This window comes from Manacus vitellinus, unplaced genomic scaffold (genome assembly GCF_001715985.3).
Source record: "Manacus vitellinus isolate BGI_N305 unplaced genomic scaffold, ASM171598v3 scaffold_30_pilon, whole genome shotgun sequence".
Classification (NCBI taxonomy): Eukaryota; Metazoa; Chordata; class Aves; order Passeriformes; family Pipridae; genus Manacus; species Manacus vitellinus.
In genome coordinates this window covers 5,187,023-5,209,761 of record NW_021940291.1, presented here as the reverse complement: position 1 = coordinate 5,209,761, position 22,739 = coordinate 5,187,023, and the positions used below count along the sequence as shown (strand labels likewise).

The window sequence follows — 22,739 nt, the reverse complement described above, 5'->3', positions numbered from 1 at the left end:
CAGCTCATGTCTAGAAAGGCTCAGGAGGGAGAGCACCAGCTGCTCTCCCAGCTGCTGTGTCCTTCCTGCACATCCCAAGAGTTACAAGGGAAAGAGAAGTGATTCCAGGAGTGCTGTGCCAGGTCGGTGGTGTTCTCCTTGTGGTCACAGAAAGTTGTTTTCCTTTTGGCTTAAGGACTGATGCTTTGGGCAACTTCAGCATCATCAGATGCTGAGGATGATGGTCCTAAGCAACTGCAGTGTCTCACCACTGTATGATGCTAAAAAGCTTTTTCTCCTCAATGAAGAGACAAAAGTTGCTACTTGTGGTAGCACATCCATTGCCAGAGAACAACAACATATTATCCATGACAGACAAAGGGAATTATTTGTTGTTAGTGAACTGATGACACATTTCTGATCAAGGTGACACTCCTTTTGATGCCCCTGCCTGTTAACTTGGCCTGTGGAGGCATCAAAAGCTGCTGACAAGCTTAGGAAAGTGACAGACACTAAAACAACAGCTCCCACAATTCTTATTTCCAGGGACAGAGTGGGGACTCCCAGAAACCCTACTGTGAGGAGCCTGAGACCTGGTAACTGAGTGGTGGGTAAAGGAGCTGTGGAAAGGGACAGCCCAGCTGAGTAAGTTCATAAGGGTTGGTGGGGCCTGGCCAGGGGCTGCCACCTCCCCAGGGCTGAGGTGCTCAGTAAGAATGACTTCTGGAATTGTCCACCCGGTTCCAGCTGTTCAGTCAGTGGATATCTTTCTTGAAGCAATTTAAGAGCCTGTGGTATTCTGCTGCCGTAGCGGTCTGCAGCGTTAGTCAAAGCAATTCTGCTCTCAGCTCAAGTCTAATTAAGGGTAGCTCTTGCGTAAAGTGAGTTAAATTCAGTAGTCACAGCCCAGACCCCATGGAAAATAGTCTAATTCAACTACAGTAATACAGTGTAATATAAATATAATGGAAATACAAAACCATATAATTTAATTTGACATGACTGGCAGTATTTTGCTTAAGTCGGTGAAAATGCACGAGTGCGAACACTGAACTTCCCTCTTCGATCTTTTAGCGTTAGTGTACTCGGAAGGACATTTCAGGATGACTTTGCACAGCAGCAACCCAAAGAAACGTGTTGAAATATGCATATTTCAAGCTCTCTTTTGAAAATATATGCACATTTATAATTTTTAAATGTCTTAGTTGCAGTAAATTGAATTAAGTATGGTCTGTATTTTTCTACACTTTTCCTGTGTGCTCAAAGGAGGGAAACAAATCCACATGGAGAATCCAGGTGAGCCACGGCCTCAAACCAGTGCCTTTAGCCAAGAAGCTTTCCTGCCCCTGCAAGCCCAGCTGCCCCCCCACCAGCAGTCCTGCCACAGGAAAGGTCCTGGCCCCTTCCCAGGCCAAGGGGAGCTGCAGGGACCAAAATGCTGCTGCTGCTGCCATCAGCTCCTGGCACAGCAGGACACGCAGAGCTTTGGGCACCCTGTGCCCACCTGCCCTGTCCTGCCATCACTGCCAGCAGCAGAGACCAGCTGGGATCCTGCACAGCAGTGAAAGAAAGGGTGCAGTGTAGATTTTTTTTTTCTTTTCCCCCAGTAGGTTTGCAGTGCTACAGGCAAGGAGCGGGTGAGAGCCTGGGAAACACTTATGGGAGGTTAGGAAAATTCATAGAATCATGGAACGGTTTGAGTTGGAAGGAACCTTAAAGACTGTCTAGTTGCAACCCCCCTGCCATGGGCAGGGATACCTTTCCTTAGACCAGGTTGCTCAGAACCCCATCCAAACCTAGCCTTGGACACTTCCAGGGTTGGGGTATCCACACCTTCACTGGGCAACCTGTTCCAGTGTCTCACCACCCCCACAGCGAAGAATTTTTTCCCAATATCTAATCTAAACCTACTCTCTTCCAGTCTGAAACCATTCTCCCTTGTCCTGTGCCCTCTCCGCCCTCTTCTGCTCTTCTGAGGTTCGGGGCATTTCCACAAGGACCCAACCCAGACCAGACCCAGGGATCCCAACACCTTTACCTTGAGATCCCAACACTTTCATCCCGGCATCCCAACACCTTCATCCTGGGATCCCAACACCTTCATCCCAAGATCCCAACACCTTCATGCCGGGACCCCAACACCTTCATCCCAAGATCCCAACACCTTCATGCCGGGACCCCAACACCTTCATCCCAGCATCCCAGCACCTTTGGCCCAGGATCCCAACACATCCATCCCAGCATCCTAACACCTTCATCCCTTCATCTCAGGACCCCAACACCTTCATCCCGTTATCCCAACACCCTCGCATTCCACAACCCTCCCCTCGTTATCCCAACCCCTTCCCCTCCCACCGCCCCGGGCCCCCCTCAGGTCCCCAGCGCTGCTGGCGCCTGCGCGGCCGCGCAGAGGCCTGGGGGCGCCGGCGCGGCCATGGCGGGCTGGACTTTGCTGCCGGTTGGCCGCCGTGTCCTGCGCTGTGCTCTGCCTCTCCCTCCTCCTGCCGCGCGACATTTCCTGCCCCGGCGGCGGTGGCCGGCAGGAGCCCGGCGGGCCGCGCCCCACGCGCGCCCGCGGCCGCCCGACGGTAAAGAGCCGCTCCTCGCGCGGTATCTCTCCCCCCCGTCCCTCCCCGCCCCGGTCCCGCTGCCCGGGGTGAGCCCGGGGCGGGGGCACCGTGAGGGAGCTCCGCCGCCCGGGGTGGGAGCGTGGCGTAGTTCCCCCTTCCCCCATGCTCCTCCCTTAGGGACGTTCGGAGTGTCAGTGGATTCATTCGTAGTTATCGCTCTGATTTACCTCATTTTTTTTTTTTTTTTTTTTTTTTAAATCTTCCAAATTTCATTTCATTTATGTCTGGGCTGTTAAAGCTGCTGAAAAGTGACATACTCATACCCTTTTTTATGTTTTTTTTTTCATTGCGATACATCACTTTTTATTTGAAAGCTTCATTTAGTTATTTTCTGTACAGAAACGCTTTTGTTGTTGCATACGAAATAAAATTTCATTTTAATCACCTTCACTGTTTAGTTTCCTACTCCCAGCGTTTTGCATTTTGTTTTCACGCATCAGGTCCTCATCGTGCTGTGCCACGTGGTGACTCATTTGGGCTCACGTCCTGTCCCTTGAGCTGTGTCCTGTGTCCTTCGTGCCTGCCCTACCACTCTGCATGTCCCCTCCTCAGTTCTGGAGGAATGGGTTCATAGAAGCATCTACCGTTCTTTTTATGCCCGTTGCCTTCTACCGTGGGTGTTTTTCCCCAAGGCACTTTACCAAAGTAGGTGGTATTGTAGCCCCAGGTCCTGGCAGAGCAGGAGTTCTGCCCAGGGCTACCCACAAGCCAGAGGTGAGACCCAGAGGTGAGAAGTGCAGAGAATTTACAGGTTCTGCTGGATGCTGTCCCACAGGGACTCATGTTCAGTGACTGTATCTTATGCATCACTCCAACAGCTTGGTTATTCCCTGTCTGCACACTTCAGTGACATTGATTTCATTTACCAGGGTTTTATAAGGACCTTTAGAGTGAAGTTACTGCTAAAACAATGTTACCTTGAACTGAAATGTACGATTTCCATAGTACAGCCACCATTCTGTGGTTACCGAGTGTGTCCTTGGCCTGTAAGAACTTGAAAATTGCTTTGTCAACACTGTAGATTTGCAGGTTTATAATTTCATTGCAGAATCTCCAAACACTGAAAACCTGGAATGGTAGCTGAGTTTTTGACAGCACATCAAGAGCAGTGCTGTGAGGACATCATGCTGGGCCCTGCAAAGGCCCAGCAGGCACTACAGGGGCTTGGTGAGGATTGTGGAGTCACCTGCCTGAAGCAGGGATGGGAGCAGATGCTCTGGGAGGTCCTACCTATCTCTCCGTTAACTTTTCTCCCCGTGCAGCTCCTGACTGATCCTGCAGTTTTGCCAGATGGTGGAGTTTGACACAACATTTTCCCACAGCAGTGCTGTCCTAGGCAGTAGCCGGTTAATGTTGCAGTGCTTCTTTCTTTGGCTGACAGAAAAATAAACTCTAAAAAAAACCCAATGAAAAACTTGCCCCCAAATTATTTCCAGTGGCATCTGCCTGATGAATGATGCTCATACCTGAGCAGTGCTGTAATAGGCTGACTTACCACCACCAATTATAAATGCTTAAAACAGGTAGCATAAATACTCTGTCCATCATCACTATGTAGTATAAATACTGGTCCCATCATCCTGCTGAGATCAGAGTCCAGAAGGAGTCAGTGTGTGTCTGGTGCAGTGCAGGCACTCAGCTTGCTCTCCTGTTGCACCCCAGCACCTGTCTTTGGCTGAAGATGTAATACCTCAGCTGATCGGTTTCAGATGAGAGTTTATAGCCCATATTTTCAATTTGATAGCAGGAATTTCATTACACCCGCTCTGCAGACCAAACTTTATTTCACCTGAAGTTATTTTTTTATTGGAAGAATAAATCTTGATTGAACAGTTCAATTCATATCTCTGTCATTAGTCGTTCTCTTCGGTGCACTGATAACTGCAGTTACCTGACGGGAGTTTCAGGGACTTGAAGTAATCATGTCATTCTTGAAGTTAATAAAGTGCTTATTGTAGTCTTGGGGGCAAAATGTCTCTGAATAAAACATGGTTAAAGTTTACTACCATTTGTTAGAACTCACTGTTACCAAAAGGCTTTTTATTGAAACAGTCTTTAAGCATGGGAATGGCACTTTCTCTAATAAAGCTATTTTCAGAGGTCTCTTTTAGAAAATTGGTGAGCATAGAACTATAGAGGTTAATATTATATTCCAGATGGGAATGTTGTTCTTTTTCACAGTAATAGTTTCATGTATATGAAAAAGCTTATTTAAAGTCCTTACTGTGCACGTAACACATTTCTAGTCTACTTCATGGACAGGCATGGGAATTTTTTTGTCTTTTGTAAAAAAGAGGGGAAAAAAGGGCTACTAGCAGTCTAAGAAGTACATTTTAAGTCTAGTGTTCATATATATATGCCATGCATTTTATGAAGCTACTCTCTAAGCTGGTAGTTTCAGGAAAACTGTACAACTCCATGACAGTAGCAGTCTGTCTGCATTCTTACGAACAATCAAGTGGCATCAGCTTTACAAGAAAAATACATGACAGTTCAGGCAGTGCCTCTACTCAGCTTGGATTTATGCAATGCACACATCAGTTGCCTGCAGGTGTCCTGAAGAAAATGAAGATTTTTCCATTTGGGTTAGTTTTTGTGTTTTTAACCTGCACCTGCAGTATTTAATACAAAAAAAAATTCAAACATTTGACTGTGTCCATTAAAAACACCCGTGCGGAGGTTTAAAGTAAGGATTTCAAAATTGTCATGCTTTCTAATCTTGTTGAGTAGGTTTCTAGTCGTATTGTTGGGAACAGAGCTACAGCTATTTTGTAAATATCAGTAAAAGAGCAAGAACTAAATGAATGGATACTGTTCACCTAGTTCACCTTGATCTTAGTATGCCAGAATGAGAAGTGTTTATAAAAGCACTTAGAAGACAAAAATACAAATGACTGCACATGTAAAAAAAAAATCTAAAACATACGTTTTGTGATAGTGTATAATACTGAAATAGAGAGTTTCCTCCACAGTGAACCAAATGAACTGGCAGTGTTATAAAAAGGATTAATTACTTGGGCTTTCTGTGGACAGACATGTTCGAGAACTTAGTGGGTGTTAAAGAATAGCAGTAGGAATTATGTAATGGCTTGAAAGAGAATTTAGATTAAATGTTAAGAAAACAATTTCTGTGTAGATTATTCTAAGCTATTTTACCAAACATGGAGGTTATGCAAGAAAACCTGGGAGGGCATTTTCAGTCTAGACAACATAAAGTTACTTTATCGCTGAGTCCATACGTGTTTCTGTATGTGCCACTTGCAGCTTTAGAACCCTTTGGCCAATTCATCTCACTGGATAGAGAGGGGGAGAAGATAAATAGTTTATGAAAATACACTGCTGAGAGGGGCTAAAGATTGATTCCAGTCTCCTGAGGTGATGGCTTCAACCAGAAAGGGAGGTCCTGCATATCCTAGTTAGCAAAAGCTTTGCTTAGAGCACACATCTTTAAATGTCAAGTCCAACAGAGCAGGGGAGGACAATGTACAAAATTTTTGAGTTCTGAATCTCACAAAAATATATTTCCTTTCTGATCCCTGTGGCAGTCTGAAAAAGTGGCTGTTTTCTTTGTCAGTCACTATGATCAACATTTTACCAGGAAAATGTAAATGGCACCTAAGCCTCTCTAAACATGGGAGTCAGTGTACAGTTTGAAGACAGGATGTAGGACTGGGATTTACATTGCTGAGGCAGGAGGGTAGTTCTGGATCCAACCGTCATGTTTTTTCAGTTAAAGCTGGTTTGTTCTTGGGGCTGTATTTTTTTGCTTGGTTTGTTTTGGATGCAGAGTAAGAAACAGTAAATGTCTTACTTGGAAAGAACACACTTAATCTTAGTATTTCCAAACCAAAGTAGTGTGAACGTGGTTTTGAGATGGAAAGAAAAACAAAAAGGCAGAGCATGAGCAGAACTGTGGGTGCCCCTGAGGAGCTGCTCTGTTGAGATTGGAGGAGCAACAAGAACTGTCATCTTGGACAAGTCACAGCTTCCCAGACTGACATTTCCCACCTCTAATCCTCCTCCTACACTTCTGGGGTCTGAAGAACATGCACATTTTATAACTGAAGCCATGTGTCGTAAATCTCCTGATGAAGGAAGTACAAACCTCATGTAGTAATGTACTGTATGTCAAACTTTATTTTTCTACTGTATATGTACGTATGTGTCCCAGCATTTTACAACTGCTTATATGTTGCAGAAAGACCTATTACCCAGACTAAAGAGTTGCTGAATCACACAGTATCTTAAGTCTAAATAACTTTATAAATAGCCAAGGTTGGGCTCAGTAGCAATTCCTAAGCCACACTGAGTAGAAGATGTAACAACTTTCTTGGAAAAAAGATACTTGGATGGTCTGAATATCATCATCTGGTTGGCTGTTGTATTAGTTGTGTTATAGTTTTTAAGATTTGCTTTTTTTTCAGTTGAGTGTTAATATTTTGTTAAAAGATTAAAAACCCTATAGTCATTCTAATGTGAAAATGCCATTAAGAACTTCATCTACATTCAGAAACCTACAGTCTTAAAAACAAGTATTTGCTGGGGCATGATTTCATTTTTTGACTTAAAGCTATTGAAGGGATGGGATTAAATAAAACATGCTCTACTTGCCCTGTAGCTTGTTTGCAAAGTTGATTTGAAGCATTAAAGTGACAAAATTATTAAATGTGTTGGATAAATCTTATGTAGAAGATTGCAAAGCCAGGCAGGGTGTATTTGGTGGAGTTATGACATGAAGCAATCAGGTCTGCATGAAGACAGCCCTCGGGCTGTCTCAGGGAAGCTGAGAAACATTTCAAAAGCAGAGCAACACTGGGCACCCTTCAAAGCTACATGGAGTTAGTGCTCTTCCCACCGCATGGAAAATCGGTCCTGTTGAAGTGCACACCATCAGCACTGGCAGCTGGATGGTGCATCAAGCAAGGACCCAACATGTGCCTTTCTGTGCTCATGTACAAGCGTCACTTGATATTGTTGGTGGAAAGTATGTTGTTGTCTCCCTTTGAAAGTGGTTTGTTTCATCCCTGGAAGTGTGGAATCCCGTTGCATCACCTACCAGTGTGTGTGCTGGGGTACTGGGATTTTTAATAGCACAAAGTATTGTTCATTTGACAGTGGCATCCAAATTGTTATGATTTACATTTATATACTCTGTATACTGTGTATTTAACAGTTTTGTGCATGTTATGCTTTTAAGTTCCCTGTGCCATCAGTTTCATCTGTAATTTGCATGGGTTCTTCACAGTAAAAAGCTGTGGCAAACAGTATTTTTTTTAAATAAGGAAATAATTATAGAAGTTTAAAAATCAACAAGGAAGATTTAGAAGTAGGAGACATGAAATTCCCCTATAAAATTATTTTGATAATGAAATGTCTATTGTGTCTCCCTTTGGCCTGATTATCTTTAATTGAATTGAGTCTTTTAAATCACAAGTGAGGCCTTATGGATAATTTAGAAAACTATTCCCTTTAAATACAGCTTCACCTCTTACAATTATTTTCTACTTTCTTAATATCTCTCTCTTTTTTTTTTAAAATAAAGAACATTTGCATAATATGTTTTAAAAAGGTTTATCTACCCTGCTGCTTCATCCCCACCTCAGTGATACTGCTCTCTGCACGACACCACACTTGTTTCCACAGTGACCTACTGCTACAGGGCATCACTGCTGGAGCAGTGGAACTTGTAAATAAGATGCTGTGCTTTCCATAACAGACTGTGAATAATTCCCCAAAATTTAAGTGCAAGATAACAGCTTCCTCAAAGTTAAGGTAATCCGAGAGTGGGTTTGGTCAGTGATGATGTACCCTGGCAGTTTCACTAAAGAACTCATAGAAATGTGTGCTCTCATCTACAAGAAAAATGTGGTTTTAATAGTAGGACTTCACAAATTATTGATACCACTTCCTAATGAGTATTTACTACAGTTTTCTCTGCTCAGGAATTTAGCTTCCTCTGATGGTGTTTCCCAGCAGGACCAAATGTTAAATAAATTTTTCTCTTGCGTTTCATAAAAATCTTTGCAGCTGGCTACTCAGAGAAGTAAAGTTGGTTATTTTCAGTGCGGTTTCAAACCTGGTTTTCATTTCCTTTCTGTGAGCACACACAGCCTGTCCCAGCACCAGTCAGCAGTGTCCAGGCTGCGTGTGCCAAGGAGGGGGAGTTTTACAGCTGGCACCAGGGAGTGAGCTGCAGCCCAGCCTGGCACATCCCGTCTCTGGTGCTTTCATCCAACGCCTCCTGCCGCCAAACTCCGTGGTGGATAGCTGAGTAATTCAGTTCAGACCCACTCGGTGGAAGGGAATGCAGGTGCACGTTCAGGCTCGATATGGAGACAGAAAGCAGGATGTCAACTACACAGAGAATAAAATAGTGAACTCGATGGCAAAATTGTTGAGTTGATGGCAGAAAGAAAACAGAATAATGCGTGAGCTTAAATTTATTGAGGCTTATGTGCCTTTCAGTTGGATGAAATCATCTGTAGCGCCATTTCAGGCTCTCTGCAGTCTTACACTAGCATCTATATATCCATATATGCTTCCTCCCCTTTCTTGTTTTATATTACCTCTGCCTAGAAAGGCTAGAAACCTCTAAACGTTTTCCCTCTAAAATGCCAGAGATAATACGCCCCAAGCTATGTTCAGTCTCCTTTTTTACATTGCTTTACCTCGGACCTTTTTAAGGAGAACAGCTTGAGGGGCCCTCACTTTTCTTTCTCTTTTATTAGTCGCTTGGTAAAATCAGGTAAAATACTATTTCTTATGGCAGTAGCCAAAAATCTATACTGAGCAAACACTGCAGTCGTATATCAGGGTGTTGGATGTGTGGTGGTTTATACACTAACATGCCTTTGCATAATATTGAAAGATCAGGCTCACAGCAGAAAACCAATATCTTGTTGGAGTTTCTCTTGAGCAGAGAAATAAGAAAGACTTTGGGGTTTCATCCTGTCGGAGATGCTGATTCATAGGGTATTCAGGCAAGTTTTATATATATACATATATATATACCTGCTAAAATCCATGCTTTGTTAATTGCAAGCCAGCTTTTTCTCTTCTTAAAATTAAGATATTTTAATGGTGTGATTTTACTCGAATTTTATAGGAGTAAAATTGCTGGGAGTAACTTGCTGTACGTAAACCCTAACTCCTAGCACTGCAGATCATAAGTGACTGAGGATTGAGTTTACAGACTTAGTATTTACAGCCCAACAGGTTACTCATTCATTGGTGGTTGTGCATTTACAAGTAGAGAAAACAGGTCAGCTACACCTGCTGCAGCTTTAGGCTGCATGTAAAAAGGTGAAAAGTAATTGAAGAAAAATGATCATTGTATCTTTTTTTTCAGGGAAGCTTGGTCGCTTTCCACTGAGGATGCATTCCCATGCCACTCCTGACAGCCAAGCTGCCCCTCATTTTCCGAGGTCTCACCTTGCTGAAGCAGTTGCCAAAGCCAAGGCAGGTGGAGGTGGTAGTGGAAGCGCTGGTGGAACTGGGAGAGGTCTTGTGGGGCAGATTATCCCTATATATGGATTTGGCATCTTCTTATATATCCTGTACATTTTATTTAAGGTAAGACAAACATAAATTGAAAAGTCGGGGAAATAACAAAAAACTTTGGAAAATAAATGATGCTCTCAATTGTGTACCTCATTCCTGTTCAGCTGTGCTCAAAGAAAATGCTTATTTTGGACTTTCGACTGGTGGTCAAAAGATTGGAGTACCCTGTGGGTTTTGCTATTGCAAAGACTGTAGCTGAGAGCACAGGGACAAGCTCTGATTCTGCATCAGCCTCTGACCTCTTACAATTTTTTTAAGGATATTTTTCCCCCCTGGAAATGTGTATGTCTAGAACAATGTTAGATTAATTTTGAATATACACATAGTATTCTTTTCCTTTATTTGTGACTACATATTCTATGTACTGTGTATGTCATGTGTTGCTTTATGTATTTAAAGTGGCAGAGAGGGATTAGAGCAACTGTGTACCTTTTACAACTAAAGCACCACTTTTTTTGGGGAGTGGGAGTTTGTAAGATTGTGTTGACCATGATGTAAATGCACTAGCTGAGGAATGGGTTGAAAGCTAGTTAAAAAAAATTCCCCTCAAGTATTTCACATGTGATTTGAACTTCTCATAGATTTTTGTTACACAGACATGATTTGCATGTAGGTGATGACAGTCGGCTATGTGGGAGGAGGGAGAAGTGGACTTGTGGAAATGTGGGGTTTTTTTTGCTTTGAATGGGGGCTAAATCCAGCCTTAGCAGTGTCCAAAGAGTTGAGTCTGAGCTGGACAGAGTAAAGAATGAATTGGGTGAACCAATCACAGAGATGAAAAAAATAGCCTGCAGCTTCTGTCCAGAGAAGGGCAACAGAGCTGGGGAAGGGTCTGGAGCACAGCTCTGATAAGGAGTGGCTGAGGGAGCTTGGGGGTGTTGAGCCTGGAGAAAAAGAAGCTTGAGGTGGCCTTATGGCTCTCCACAACTACCTGAAAGGAGATTGTAGACAGGCTAGGTCAGTCTCTCTCCCAAGTAACAGCGATAGGACAAGAGGAAATGGCCTCAAATTGCTGCACCAGGGGAGGTTTAGATTGGCTATTAGGAAAAACTTCTTCACTGAAAGGGTTGTCAAGCACTGGAACAGACTGCCCAGGGAAGTGGTTGAATTGCCATCCCTGGAGATATTTAAAAGACGTGGATGTGGCACTTGGGGACATGGTTTAGTGGTGGACTTGGCAGTGTGAGATTTACAGTTGGACTCAATGATCTTAGAAGTATTTTTTAGCCAACCAGTGTCTGTGCTGCAGGTGCAAAGTTGGGAAGGAGTAATGGCAGAAACTGTAGCAAGAGGGACGAGTAGGGTCACATGTAGTTCCTTCAGAGCCTGCCCTTCATTTCACAGTAATTGCCAAATGAGGTTTTTTCCCTCCTATACACAGAATAACGGAATGGAAAATTCAGAAATTATTTTTTATGAGTTATCTTTTCACTATGCTTAAAAATATCATTTTTTCCGAGTGTCTTTCAGAAGTTTTCAGCGGACAAGATCTCTCAGGCATCTTTCACAGCTGTCTGTTTTTGCTGCTGGGCATGCTTTTCTGTGGTCACCTTCTGGCATGTTTTAGTTTTCTGTATTTTTTCCTGTTGCCTTTGGGGCTTATATAGTACTATTGTGGTATTTCACAGAAGGGTCATCTTTTTTTCACTCCCCAGCTGGCTTCCAAGGGAAAAACTACTCCTGCAGAGCGGAAATGCCCGACTGCTACACCTGGAAACATGAAGAGGAAAATTAGTGAGTATGACTTCGAGTTATATCTGTGTAGCTGTTGGCATGGTCCATGGTTCTTCAAGTTCTGGGCACACTCTAAAGCTGCTGTTTGCCCCCCATGAAGAGCAAACCAGAAGCTTCTGTGTTAGAGTGAGCAAGAATTAAAGTGAATTACTTCACTGTCACTTTCTAATCTCATTCAGCTAATGAGACTCTGCAATAGCAGCTTGATCCCAAGCCCCTCTGGAAGGAATGGCTTTTCATGAGGTTCGCTGAATTAACTGTACGGATTTGCTGAAAAGCTGTGTAGCTAATGATTAAAAATGGATAATAGGATGTCCATCTATAATTATTCTGTAATCCCTAATAGTCTAGTAATAGTACAGAGATATATTATAAAAGCTAACTTCATTTCTTTGAATTTGTGAATTCTTAGCCTTTATCAGGCACTCCCCTAATTTGTCCCTTCCTTTTTTTTTTTGCAATGAGCAAAGTTTTCGTAGGTGCAATAAAGAGAGCAAATAGTGTTCTGAAGTGTTATTTTGATATTACCTAAACATTGGTTAGAATAGGTTCAGCTATTTGCAGACACTTATTAGATAAATTAATAAGCTTGCTATTGAAGATTGGAGGAGTACTTACAATAACAGTATTTAAACGTGTGGTGTTTAGCTGGCTAAACTGTATTAGGAAGGAAAAGTACTTAGTGTTTTACAGAAACTGCTATCAGTAAGGTAATTCTCTTAACATAGCTGTAATTATCTTGACATTAATGTGCATATTAGGAAGACCTAATGTACTCAGTGCTATAGATTGTGTTTTCAGTGCATTGTTCCTGGAAATTTTGTGCAGTTTATTAGCACAATTATTAATTGTATTTTTTTCTCTAATGCTTTGTAAGAGAAACTAAGTTTGCAGTAAGTTAAACATTTACCAGTGTTATAACCCAAAGAACTAGCAATGAAAGTTATTCTGCCTTTCTCTTGAGCTCTTCATTTGTATTCCTAAAGCATTCATGGCAAGCTGTAGCAGAGCAGGGGACAGGCCACTGGACTAGGAATCTGAAGGCTGAGTCACTACTTATGCAGTGACTTGGAGGGAGCAACTTGCTTTCTCTTTGCCAGTTTCCCTCTGGGTTTAAAGTCTCAGACATGCAAAATAATTACATCAGTGATACATTAAGTAATGACATTCTGTGCAGAATAGAAATCTTTCTTAAAAGATGGATGCTTGTGGATGGATTTCTCCATTCCTACTGTGCTGGAGTTCCATTGTGCCTTCGCGCTGCTTAAATACCATGTGCCCGTAGCAGCGGAATATTTAACTCACCCAGGCTGGTTTCAGTTTGTTCTGCAGTGGGGAGCAATGGAATCTCAGTTACGGGATTTTGAGCGCAAGCCACAAAAACCCAACAAGGAGCTCAGGCATTTTTGTTGACATCCATGCTGCTGCATCTTGACTGTTAATGCTTTTGGCCAAATGAAAGCCAGTATATGGGTGTTCCTGCACGTGTGTCCACTGTCGTACTACAGCCACATTTTTTGGAAAAGAGTGCAACCATGACAATGGTGTGCTCTGCTCTCCAGGCAGATTCCATGGGACACCGCTGTTGTTCATCCCAGTAAGCCTGGCACACCTGGGCAGGGCTGGATCAAGCCATCAAGCCCATGAACTTGATTCTCTTTGAGAAAGAAGTGGTTCCTCAAACCTTGGACTCATTAGAAAATGCTCAAATGACCTTTTGTTTCTGTTCCCAGAGTCCTAAGAGGGAAAATCCACGAGAATTATTAATTCTGGAGTAGACAGCAAAACACTATGGTTTCCTTAGGGAAAAAAACAAATAAGCAAACACACAAAAAATTTTTTTTTCCCCCTGACTTCAATTTCCAGGGCCCACCCAGTTATTGGGAGGTAGCTTGGGAGCATTTGAAAGAAGGTGCTTTCTGTGTGTCCTGTTACCACTGGCAGTAATCTTCACCTTCTTAGGCCAAGGAAAGTAGGTAGAACTCTCTAAGCTGCATGTTTTAGTTTCCTCACAGCCAGTTTGATTCAGTACAGCATATGCTACCTGTGATAATGGGACAGAGATACATTTTCAAAGCTCCTGCTGACAGATCTTGGGATGGTTTCTTTGTTTTACAGCTGACTATGAGCTCACTCAACTCCAGGAAAGGCTGAGAGAGACAGAAGAAGCTATGGAAAAATTAATCAACAGAGTAGGACCTATGTATGACAGGTGTGTATCAAATTACAGCATTTGAAGGAGAGATCCTGCTCTGATTAGAAATTAAACTTTCTTCTATTGTCTATATTAAAATAGCACTTTTATTGCTACTTCAAACTGTAGAAATCTGATTTTACACATCACACTTTTTGTTCTGCAGTTTTTCTCTTTTCAGCATCAATATGTAAAATAAATAATTTTTTCCAGCTTCATTTTCCTTTAACAGAATAGCAACTACCCCTACCTTTCCCTTTTTTACAGTGTGTTGTTTGGAAGAAGATGACAGGTATGTGTAAACAGAAGATAAAACCTCTACATTTAAAGTACATAAAACAACCTGTCTTATGTGACCAAAGTAATATCCTGAATTATTCTTTTCCATTTCAATGGATTATTTTTCCAAATTGAAATGCTGTCATAATCTATGTAAATTCCTGTTAGAATAAGCATAAAATATTTCTTTAAGGGCAGAACTGTATAATATCTGATTACATAACTTAGTTCCACCCTCTCAATTCATGCATTTGCTTCTAAATATAAAAGACAAAACAGTTGTAAAATTGGCATTTAAAATTTTATTATGTTTATTAGTGTTTACTAAAAACCTGGTACCACTATTCTACATTATAAAGAAACACTGGAAACAAGTCTATGTTTTGCATGAGGAGTGTAAAGAACAGATCAGTAGGACAGTGCATAACTGCAGTGTCTGAAAATGGAAATACCATGAATATTAACGTGAGTTTTGCAATCAAAACCAATAACTGTTCAGGTTGTAATGCATGTTAACTTTGTCTGGGCCAGCCAAGGCCTGTTTTAACCCATTCTGTAGGAACAATTCTGTGCTGAACTTGCACATTTTGTTCATTTATGCTTCAAAGTGTGTAGTTTTGCCCTCTCTGTGCCATGCCCTGTATTGCAGCTGCACTCAGCTCAGGCAGACGAGGTGCTGAGCTTGCCCATGTTCAGCCAGGTTCCAGCAGGAGAACCCCTGAGCTGCCCTGGTTTTGTCAGTGGAACAGAAGGATACCACTGTGACTGTTACTCCTCCATGTTTTGGAGAGCTGACAATGCTCTGTGCGTACCTTTAAGCTGACAGAAATAGGCTTATGAGCTGCCCAGACTTTGTGCTGACTCTCAGGATAGGATGTTTTTTTATGGAGAAAATCGGTTTAGGGTCTGATCCAGTATTTGTTCTACTCTGTGTTATTGGCTCAAAGCCTCTATTTAGTAGAACTTCCCTTGTTTGTTCAACCAAACTATTTATATAGATGGATCTAAAGGTCTCAGGGGAAATCAGAATCTGAATCTAATAAAGAATTTTGTATGTAGCCTCTTTGAAGAGGAGGGGGGAAGCACCTCTAGGTGGAGCAAATAGCTCTTTTCAAATACAATCAGATTTGGAAGCTTTCTTAACCTACACTGTGATACTCATTAAGTTCAGTAATACTGGATGAGTGTATTAAATCCTATGGTAGAAAGTGTATTTAGAGCACAGAGTACTGAGCCTGGCCTATTCAGTCTGAATGTTGATAGATTTAAATAAAAAGGAAAGAGAAAGACAGTGAAAATTATTTGAGCTTCATTTTTTGATATGCAGTTAAACAGAAAGCCTTGCAACAGAAAAGTCAAAGGCAGAAATAACTGGTATCAAGTTTAAAGTAATGCTGAAAGACCCCAGATGAGACCATGTCCCTTTAGACTAGATATGGCAAAGCAGCAGCCAGCTGGACAAGTGAAGTATTAGTAACCAAACCAAAGGTCAGATTTTGCATTGTCACAAAACCTGATGTATCACCATAACCCACAGCGCTTGTCAGAGTGCTGAGGTCTGAGCTCATGCCTCAGACCTACAATCCAAAGACATTCTAATTTTGTGTATTTTCTTCAAAAAAAAAAATTGCTCTCAAAATCTGGATGAGTTGGGAAGGATAGTTTATTCTCAGAGAATGCTGTACCATGGAAAAAAATTCTGTTTCAAAGAAATAATATACACTGTCCTGTTTACCAGGCTGTCAACTGGAAAAACTTTCCTTTTTACTGTAAACTGAGCAAATGTGATATGGAAGAGCAAGACGCTCTGTGGGGTGCCATTTTTGGGCAGTAGCTGCATTTCAATAATGATTATTTTAAGATCATGAAGCTAAAAAAACACCAGTTAAGATGTCTGAAATGCCATGTTAGATTATGGATTTTCAGTGCAGTCATGATGGCTCTTCAGGAAATGTTCTACCTCAGAGTAAGAATAAGAAACCTTTACTTTACCTGTTAGTGAACACTGTGGGACTCTACAAAATATTAGCATTGCCATTACGAAAAGTAATGGTTGCATTGGAGCTACAAATACAGAGAGCAAAAGTAATGACCTTTTCTTATACTGTAAATTTGTTGTCCTCTTAGTATTCCTAAGAACATTATATCCTGGTAAATCTCTCATATGCAGGGCAGCCAGATGTCTTACACATTGCCAGCATCCTACAGTAAGTCTTCCCAGAGGCCTTAAATAGAGTGGAAATAACATGAACTTTAGTTTCTCCCTCTCTACAGGGAAATTTGTCTGTTAAGCAAGGTGTTTGGAGGAGGAATAATCTGAAATACAGACACCTCGTGTTGCAATAAGACAGGGGTATTTTCTAATGAGAGTATCCTGCATATTAGGAATTTTCCTGTATGAAGTGCTGCAGTGATGCAGCTGCATTGATTGATCCTATTATCTGAGCTAGCCTATCTTCCCATTTTGCTAAACAGATGGGCATCTCTGTCTTCATCCAAGTGATATATATTCACATTAGGTACAGTTTTGTCTGTAAAAGGAGCATGAGTTTGGCAATTCTGTTACAGCTTCAATGAAAGGCAGTTAGCTGATGAAACCATTCCTTTTTTTGGAGCCTTTTAATTCACATCTCAAATTCTACATCTGCATAACCCAGACTTTTGAGAAGATGCTGCCTCACAACTTCACTTGTTTTGTGGAACAGATTGCCAGCACAACTTGACAGGACTCAGTGTAGCCTCCCTATAGTGTTGGAATATCAACTTCTCAAACTGTGTGGCTAAGTGCCCCTCAGGGGAAGTGCAGATAAGGGATGTTTTGCTTTGTGATCTCAGTCAAACAGTTTAATCTGGGTAGGTGCTAATGAAACCAGCAGGCCTGCTCCTGAGCTAGGTTCAGTTACAGTCACCTGTGTTTGCAGCTGTGCACAAAAAAAGTCTAGCTCAGGATCAGAACTCCCATCACCATTGCACCAGCCAGCAGTAGGATGCTAATCTTGGCTTTGAACCAGCGTTACTCTGCCTTTAGTGGAGTAGCCATCGTGTCACCCATCATTCCTCTCTATGTAGAGTGGCACAAAGTACCTATTGGAATGCTGCTCTAGTCCCAACAGCTGGTAAGAGGAGAAACTGAGGATGAACACTGCAAGTTTATGAGAATTCAGGTAACTGAAACAAGGTTTAGATAGATACTAACCACCTAAAGCCAAAATCATTAATCTGTTTCCAGCTCCTCTCTTCCCATTTCATTCCTAAGATTCACTGAGCATTCAGTCTTGGAGATTATGTCTGTCTGATCTCCAGAGATCACCAGAGATCATCTCTCTGACCTCACACACTGCCTACAGTTCAGCATTCTGTGCATGCCAAGGCCCACCCTCTCCAAGGAACTAGGAGCAACAGATCCTGACTGAAACACAGGAGCAAGAGATCCCAACCAAAACACAGCGAGATCCAAAAAAGCGCTAGAGTAGTGTCTCAGACCTCTGAGACTCTTGAACTGGTACTTACACAAAGATCAAACACCTGCTCAAGGACAACTTAAAGCTCAAGATATCATAATTTTAAATTTGAAATTCAAGATGAAACAAGCACCATCGGTCAGAACCATTTTCACCCCTAAGTACAGCCAATGTTTTCTTACTCTGACCTACTGAGTTAGTAGAGCACAGACCACCACTTTCCAAATACTCTTTTTTTTTGCCAATAAGATTTTTAGGAGCCTTTTTCTTTCAAGAGAAAATAATGTGTAATGACTACATGGTCTTATCTGTTGGAAGAATTACTTACTGTTACAGCAATAAGTAATTATATTACCTGAGTAATTATTAGACTCAGCAGTGTAGAACCAGTCAAAATCATATTTTGCTTTTAATCTGATAAAAATCTCAGTCCTCTCCCACTCTCTAATCATAAAGGGCAAGTTAAATGTAACACCTTCTTTTCATTTTTAAATCTTCCTTCCTGCTCCTACCCCCACCAGGCAGCATTGTTGACTCTATAATTACAGCATGATCTGTCCAGTTGACATTTCTTAATGAGGCCTTGCAAATTGAATGGTCATAATGAGGGATCATAAGAGTCTTGAGAATAATGATGTTTGAGTAATTTTGATCAGCCCACACAAGCTACAAATGTAGCATAAGTTCAGAATTACATTTCCTTATAATGCTTCAAACAGGGCACTGCACTCTAATTCTTACCTAACAGTTTTATAAAGGCAAGAAATTTCTGTAGTGTCTCTTGCTTGTGTGTCACTTCGATCTTGCAGGCTTTACCTGCCTTCCTTTACCTGCTTATGTTTGCAGACTTTCTGGATAAAGGGGTGAACTACACTGTGCTGAAGTGCAGAGCACATGCACATGTTGAGGAGTGATCATACTACAGACAGGTGTCTTCAGACTGTGCTGCTGGGAAGGACCAAACAATTGGGTTCAAACTCTTTTAACAGTTTGTAATAACAGTGAACTGAACTCTGGTGTCTAATATTCTCTAGCAGGACTCAAAATGTTACAACAGACCAGGAAAAAATGTTGCTTCAACAACTCCGAGAAATAACTAGAGTTATGAAAGAAGGAAAATTCATAGATGACATCTCTCCTGAGAAGGAAGCTGAAGAAGCTCCTTACATGGAGGATTGGGAAGGTAAGAGAGCTTTTCTTACCGTAACCCTTTTGAGAAAAATTGAATAAGGATTACTTATGGTCCCAAATACTTTCAAAGTTTTGGTTAACTTTATCCTTCCTTTCCAGAAGTTAGTGTTCAAACCTTTGCAAAAAGGTTTTTTTTTTTCCCCAACCATAATGGAAAAAAATAGATTTTGAGGCACCAAGCATTGCCTTTAGTGTAAACACTACACTATCTGCTGGCAAAAGTGGCATATGAATATTCACATATACTCCATCTGCTGCTGGGGCTTGGCTGCTCTAGTTTTATGTCTTTCCCTTACTTTGCTGTGCTGGATTTCATGACAATCATAGACCTCTTGGAAATCATAATTATTATGTTTTAGATAAATTACAGTTTTTACTTTTGATTAGTCATTTTTTGTTTGCTCTAATGTAAAAGCCAACTGCAGGAAGTCTGTCTTTTAAAAATTATTTATTTTAGTGTCCTTTCCATTCCTTGGTGTTTACCTGTTATATAAATGTGTTTTCAAGATGTCTTAATTGAGCTGCTCACTACCATTATTTCAAATGCTTTTTTAAAAGCTTTCAGAAATTATCCAAAACATAAAGCATAAACAGTGGCCTTGAGCTCTGTTTATAAAGTGAAGTTCATGATGAAGTTTCTAAAATGAAATGCATAAAGTCATTGACATATCTGATTTTTCAATTTTCTAAGTAATGCTGTCTATAGCAAAAGTCTTCAAAGCATGAATCAGTCAATCTGTAGACAGGGGAAAAAAAATGATCTATTTAAAGATCTAAGACACAATTTTTACCTTTTAGCTCCCATAGCTTTCAGCAAAGCTCAGATGTTCACTCCTGAAAGTCAGGGTTGATAACCTGGCTCCCTGAAAATAAGTGGGTTTTTTGCCATCATCTCCCAAGAAGTCATGTTTTGCAGATTCTTGCCATGGATTTAATACTGCAATGTACACATGGCATTAAATAGTTGACACACTGGCAGTGCTAAAAACAATTGTTCTATCAAACTTTGCATTCATCACTTAAGTCTGTACTACTTTTAAATGCTGGTTATGCTTCAGCCTTCATATCACTTTATTCCTAAGGTTATCCAGAAGAGACTTATCCTGTCTACGATAACTCCAACTGCTGCAAGCGCAAACAGGACACAATCCTTGTAGATTACCCTGACCTGAGCCAACCCTCTCCAGAAGAGCTGGCAGAAAGAATGGAGGGCATGGAAGATGAGGAGTATCTTTGTGATGAAACCCAGCTAACTGATCTCACCACGGGAAGGGGTGGTCAGAATTTAACGCAGAAAAAGGATGAGGCGACTCTCGTTGGTGAAGAGAAGGGGAACCTCCGTCACAGCCAAAGCACTGAGGACTGCTGCTGCTGTTATGGGGATGATCCTGCTGTCATAGCAGAGAATGCTGGATTCCACTCTGAGAGCTGCAGTGAAGCAGAAGAGACAACCCAAGAGGACATGTCTGTGGAGTCAGAAAATGAAAATGCAGCGCTAGAAGAGCAAAAAGCCAGTGATGCAGATGAAACAGGCACACTGAGAAAGCGCAACACGAAAGGGCTTGATTGATAGGGAACATAGTGGATGTTACCTGGATGGTAGAGGTCATAAACTGTCATTTGTGTGGCTTTTGTTCCCAATGAGGACTTCCCTATGTTCATGTCCTTGTACAAATTTAATTCTCGTGGTACCAGTCACATCATCTACCTGAAGTGGAAGCCAATGCCCTCTTTCATGCACTCTCGTCATGAGTTACCATGATGTTGCCAACAGCGCTTTGTCCTTGATTTTTGAAGCCTGGTATCTTGGAACAGATGATGTGGAGCAGATATTTGTGACTCTTTCCAGTTCCAAAGGAACAGTCCTTGGTTTTGCCCTTTGTCATCCCAGAGTTAACCAAATGTCTCTTCTGACTTTTTCAAAAATATCTGTGTGCTACCAGTTAGGAAAATTAATCAAATTCTTATGTGTGTGTGTGTATATATATATACACACATATATATATATATATGAGTGTACAGGATGCTGGAGGAGAAAGTATGCCTTCTTTCTTTTACCTGAATGTTACCTGATCAGCAGAACAGATCACAGTCACACACATGACTTTCTCAATTGTCATTGCTGCTGTACACCCAAGAAACTGTTGTCACTACAACCCACAAAACTCATATGCTACCCCAACCCACAGCCCATTTCCCAGTTATTCTGTGTTGCAGGAACAGTGGCCTAATCCACTTTGTGTTACTTGTGTGAGCCAGACTGAAGTGCTGTGAGCTGTTCTTTAACTTTGCCATAGGTGTGGTGAAGCCCCCAGGCGAGAGCAGGAAGTGGACTATATAATATGTGAGAGCACTAAAAATATCCCTCGAGATTAAAAACAAAAAAAGCCGCTTTAAGGTTTGTCTATAAAAACAGAGAACAGCATGAGGGTGCCCCTTAGACTGAACCCACCCTTCTTCCTGGAAACCTGCGGGGTTTTTTAACTCTTGGAACGTTGTTGCCACTGTCTTGCTGAGGGGACCCCAAGTATGGGATGAGGACAGCGCTGGAGCGACAGGCTCACAAGGGGAAGTTGGGCGGTCCCTGTGCCCAAGGGACAACCTTTCTCATGCAAGCAACACGGCAGGTGGGAGTGAGCCCCAGGAGAGGAGCCCTCAGCCTCCTCCTTCTCCCATGTTTCAGTGTTTTTCAGGCCACAGGCCCATCACAACCAAACCCTGATGTACGGGGCCACACTCAGCCCCAGTCACAACTGACATCACAGTGGCTTGGTTGTGGTGTCACATCACCTCACTGCTCCGGCACTGTAAACGCAGGGCCCCTGATGAATACCTGGAAGGAAGAGGAGCTGGAGCAGCAGGGTGGATGGCTGCCCACCTTCGTGCAGGACAGGAGCACAGGGCCACTTCCCGTGATGGCAGAAGAGGAAGGCATGTGCCAGGAGGCAGCAGAGGAGGGGGAACAAAATCATGCCTCTCTCGAGAGCACCGTCGCCCTCGCTTCCCTTATCAAGGCCATGCAGAACTTGGTTCTGTGCCCAGCAGGGGATGTTGTGCAGCCCAGAGATACCAGCATGCAAGGGAGCAGCCGGAGCAGTGACTGCCAACCTTCACGTGGGACGGCGAAGAGACGCTTCCCACAGCCACCAAAGAAGAAGTCATCTCCCCTGGGCCTGAAACATGGCAATCGACGGTGCAGGAGGAGGAGAAGGAGGAAGAAGAGGACAAAGAAGGGGAAGAGGAGGAGCATCAGCCCTTGCACCCTGAGAACCATTGCCAACACTCAAGCAACGACATCCAGCGCACAGCTCTGGGAACACCGGTGGCCCAACCTCCGCCGCACCTTCATCACTCAAAAATAAACGACAAGACAAAGATAAAAATACTGTCATCCTCTCTTACTTGGCACTTTGGCGACAGCATCTGTGCTCCTGTGACCCCTGAAGTAGGAGGCTTTTTTTGGAAACCCTCTGTTTCCATGTCCACACACTGCTTTGCTGGTGCCACCTTAAGTTCTGGGGTTTTTTAGGCTGTAACATCAACAATTTCAGACTGGCGCTTTTAAACTCAGTAAAATAATGAAGGCATTCAGCCCTAGGAACTTCTTCTTTCCAAATGTGCCAGGTAATATTATGGAGGTCATTCTAGGAGTTAGTGTAGATAATGCAGCCATTGGTCATAGCCAACACGGGATCACATGGGGAAGTGATC

General features: G+C 42.2%; 1 protein-coding gene across 2 annotated transcripts; it reads left to right on the top strand.

Moving 5' to 3' along the window:
• Positions 1–9,977: 9,977 nt before the first annotated feature.
• On the top strand, positions 9,978–20,839 carry RIC3 (RIC3 acetylcholine receptor chaperone). 2 transcript variants are annotated; one of them, XM_008929524.3, is made up of 5 exons: positions 9,978–10,181; positions 11,825–11,903; positions 14,022–14,115; positions 18,875–19,020; positions 20,111–20,839. In XM_008929524.3, exons 1-5 carry the CDS (start codon positions 9,984–9,986, stop codon positions 20,596–20,598), a joined length of 1,005 nt encoding a protein of 334 aa, XP_008927772.1. In that variant the 5' UTR covers positions 9,978–9,983; the 3' UTR covers positions 20,599–20,839. The 2 variants fall into 2 exon arrangements, with proteins under 2 accessions (XP_008927772.1, XP_029816937.1); XM_029961077.1 differs by having other exon boundaries at positions 18,872–19,020.
• The last annotated feature ends 1,900 nt before the right edge of the window (positions 20,840–22,739 follow it).

Bases quoted from the DNA above. Each gene is read 5' to 3' on its own strand.
- RIC3 (XM_029961077.1), top strand. From the start codon at position 9,984: ATGCATTCCCATGCCACTCCTGACAGCCAAGCTGCCCCTCATTTTCCG. The intron at 11,904-14,021 runs GTGAGTATGACT...TTTGTTTTACAG, and splicing joins AAACATGAAGAGGAAAATTA to CTGACTATGAGCTCACTCAA. The intron at 19,021-20,110 runs GTAAGAGAGCTT...TTTATTCCTAAG, and splicing joins TTACATGGAGGATTGGGAAG to GTTATCCAGAAGAGACTTAT.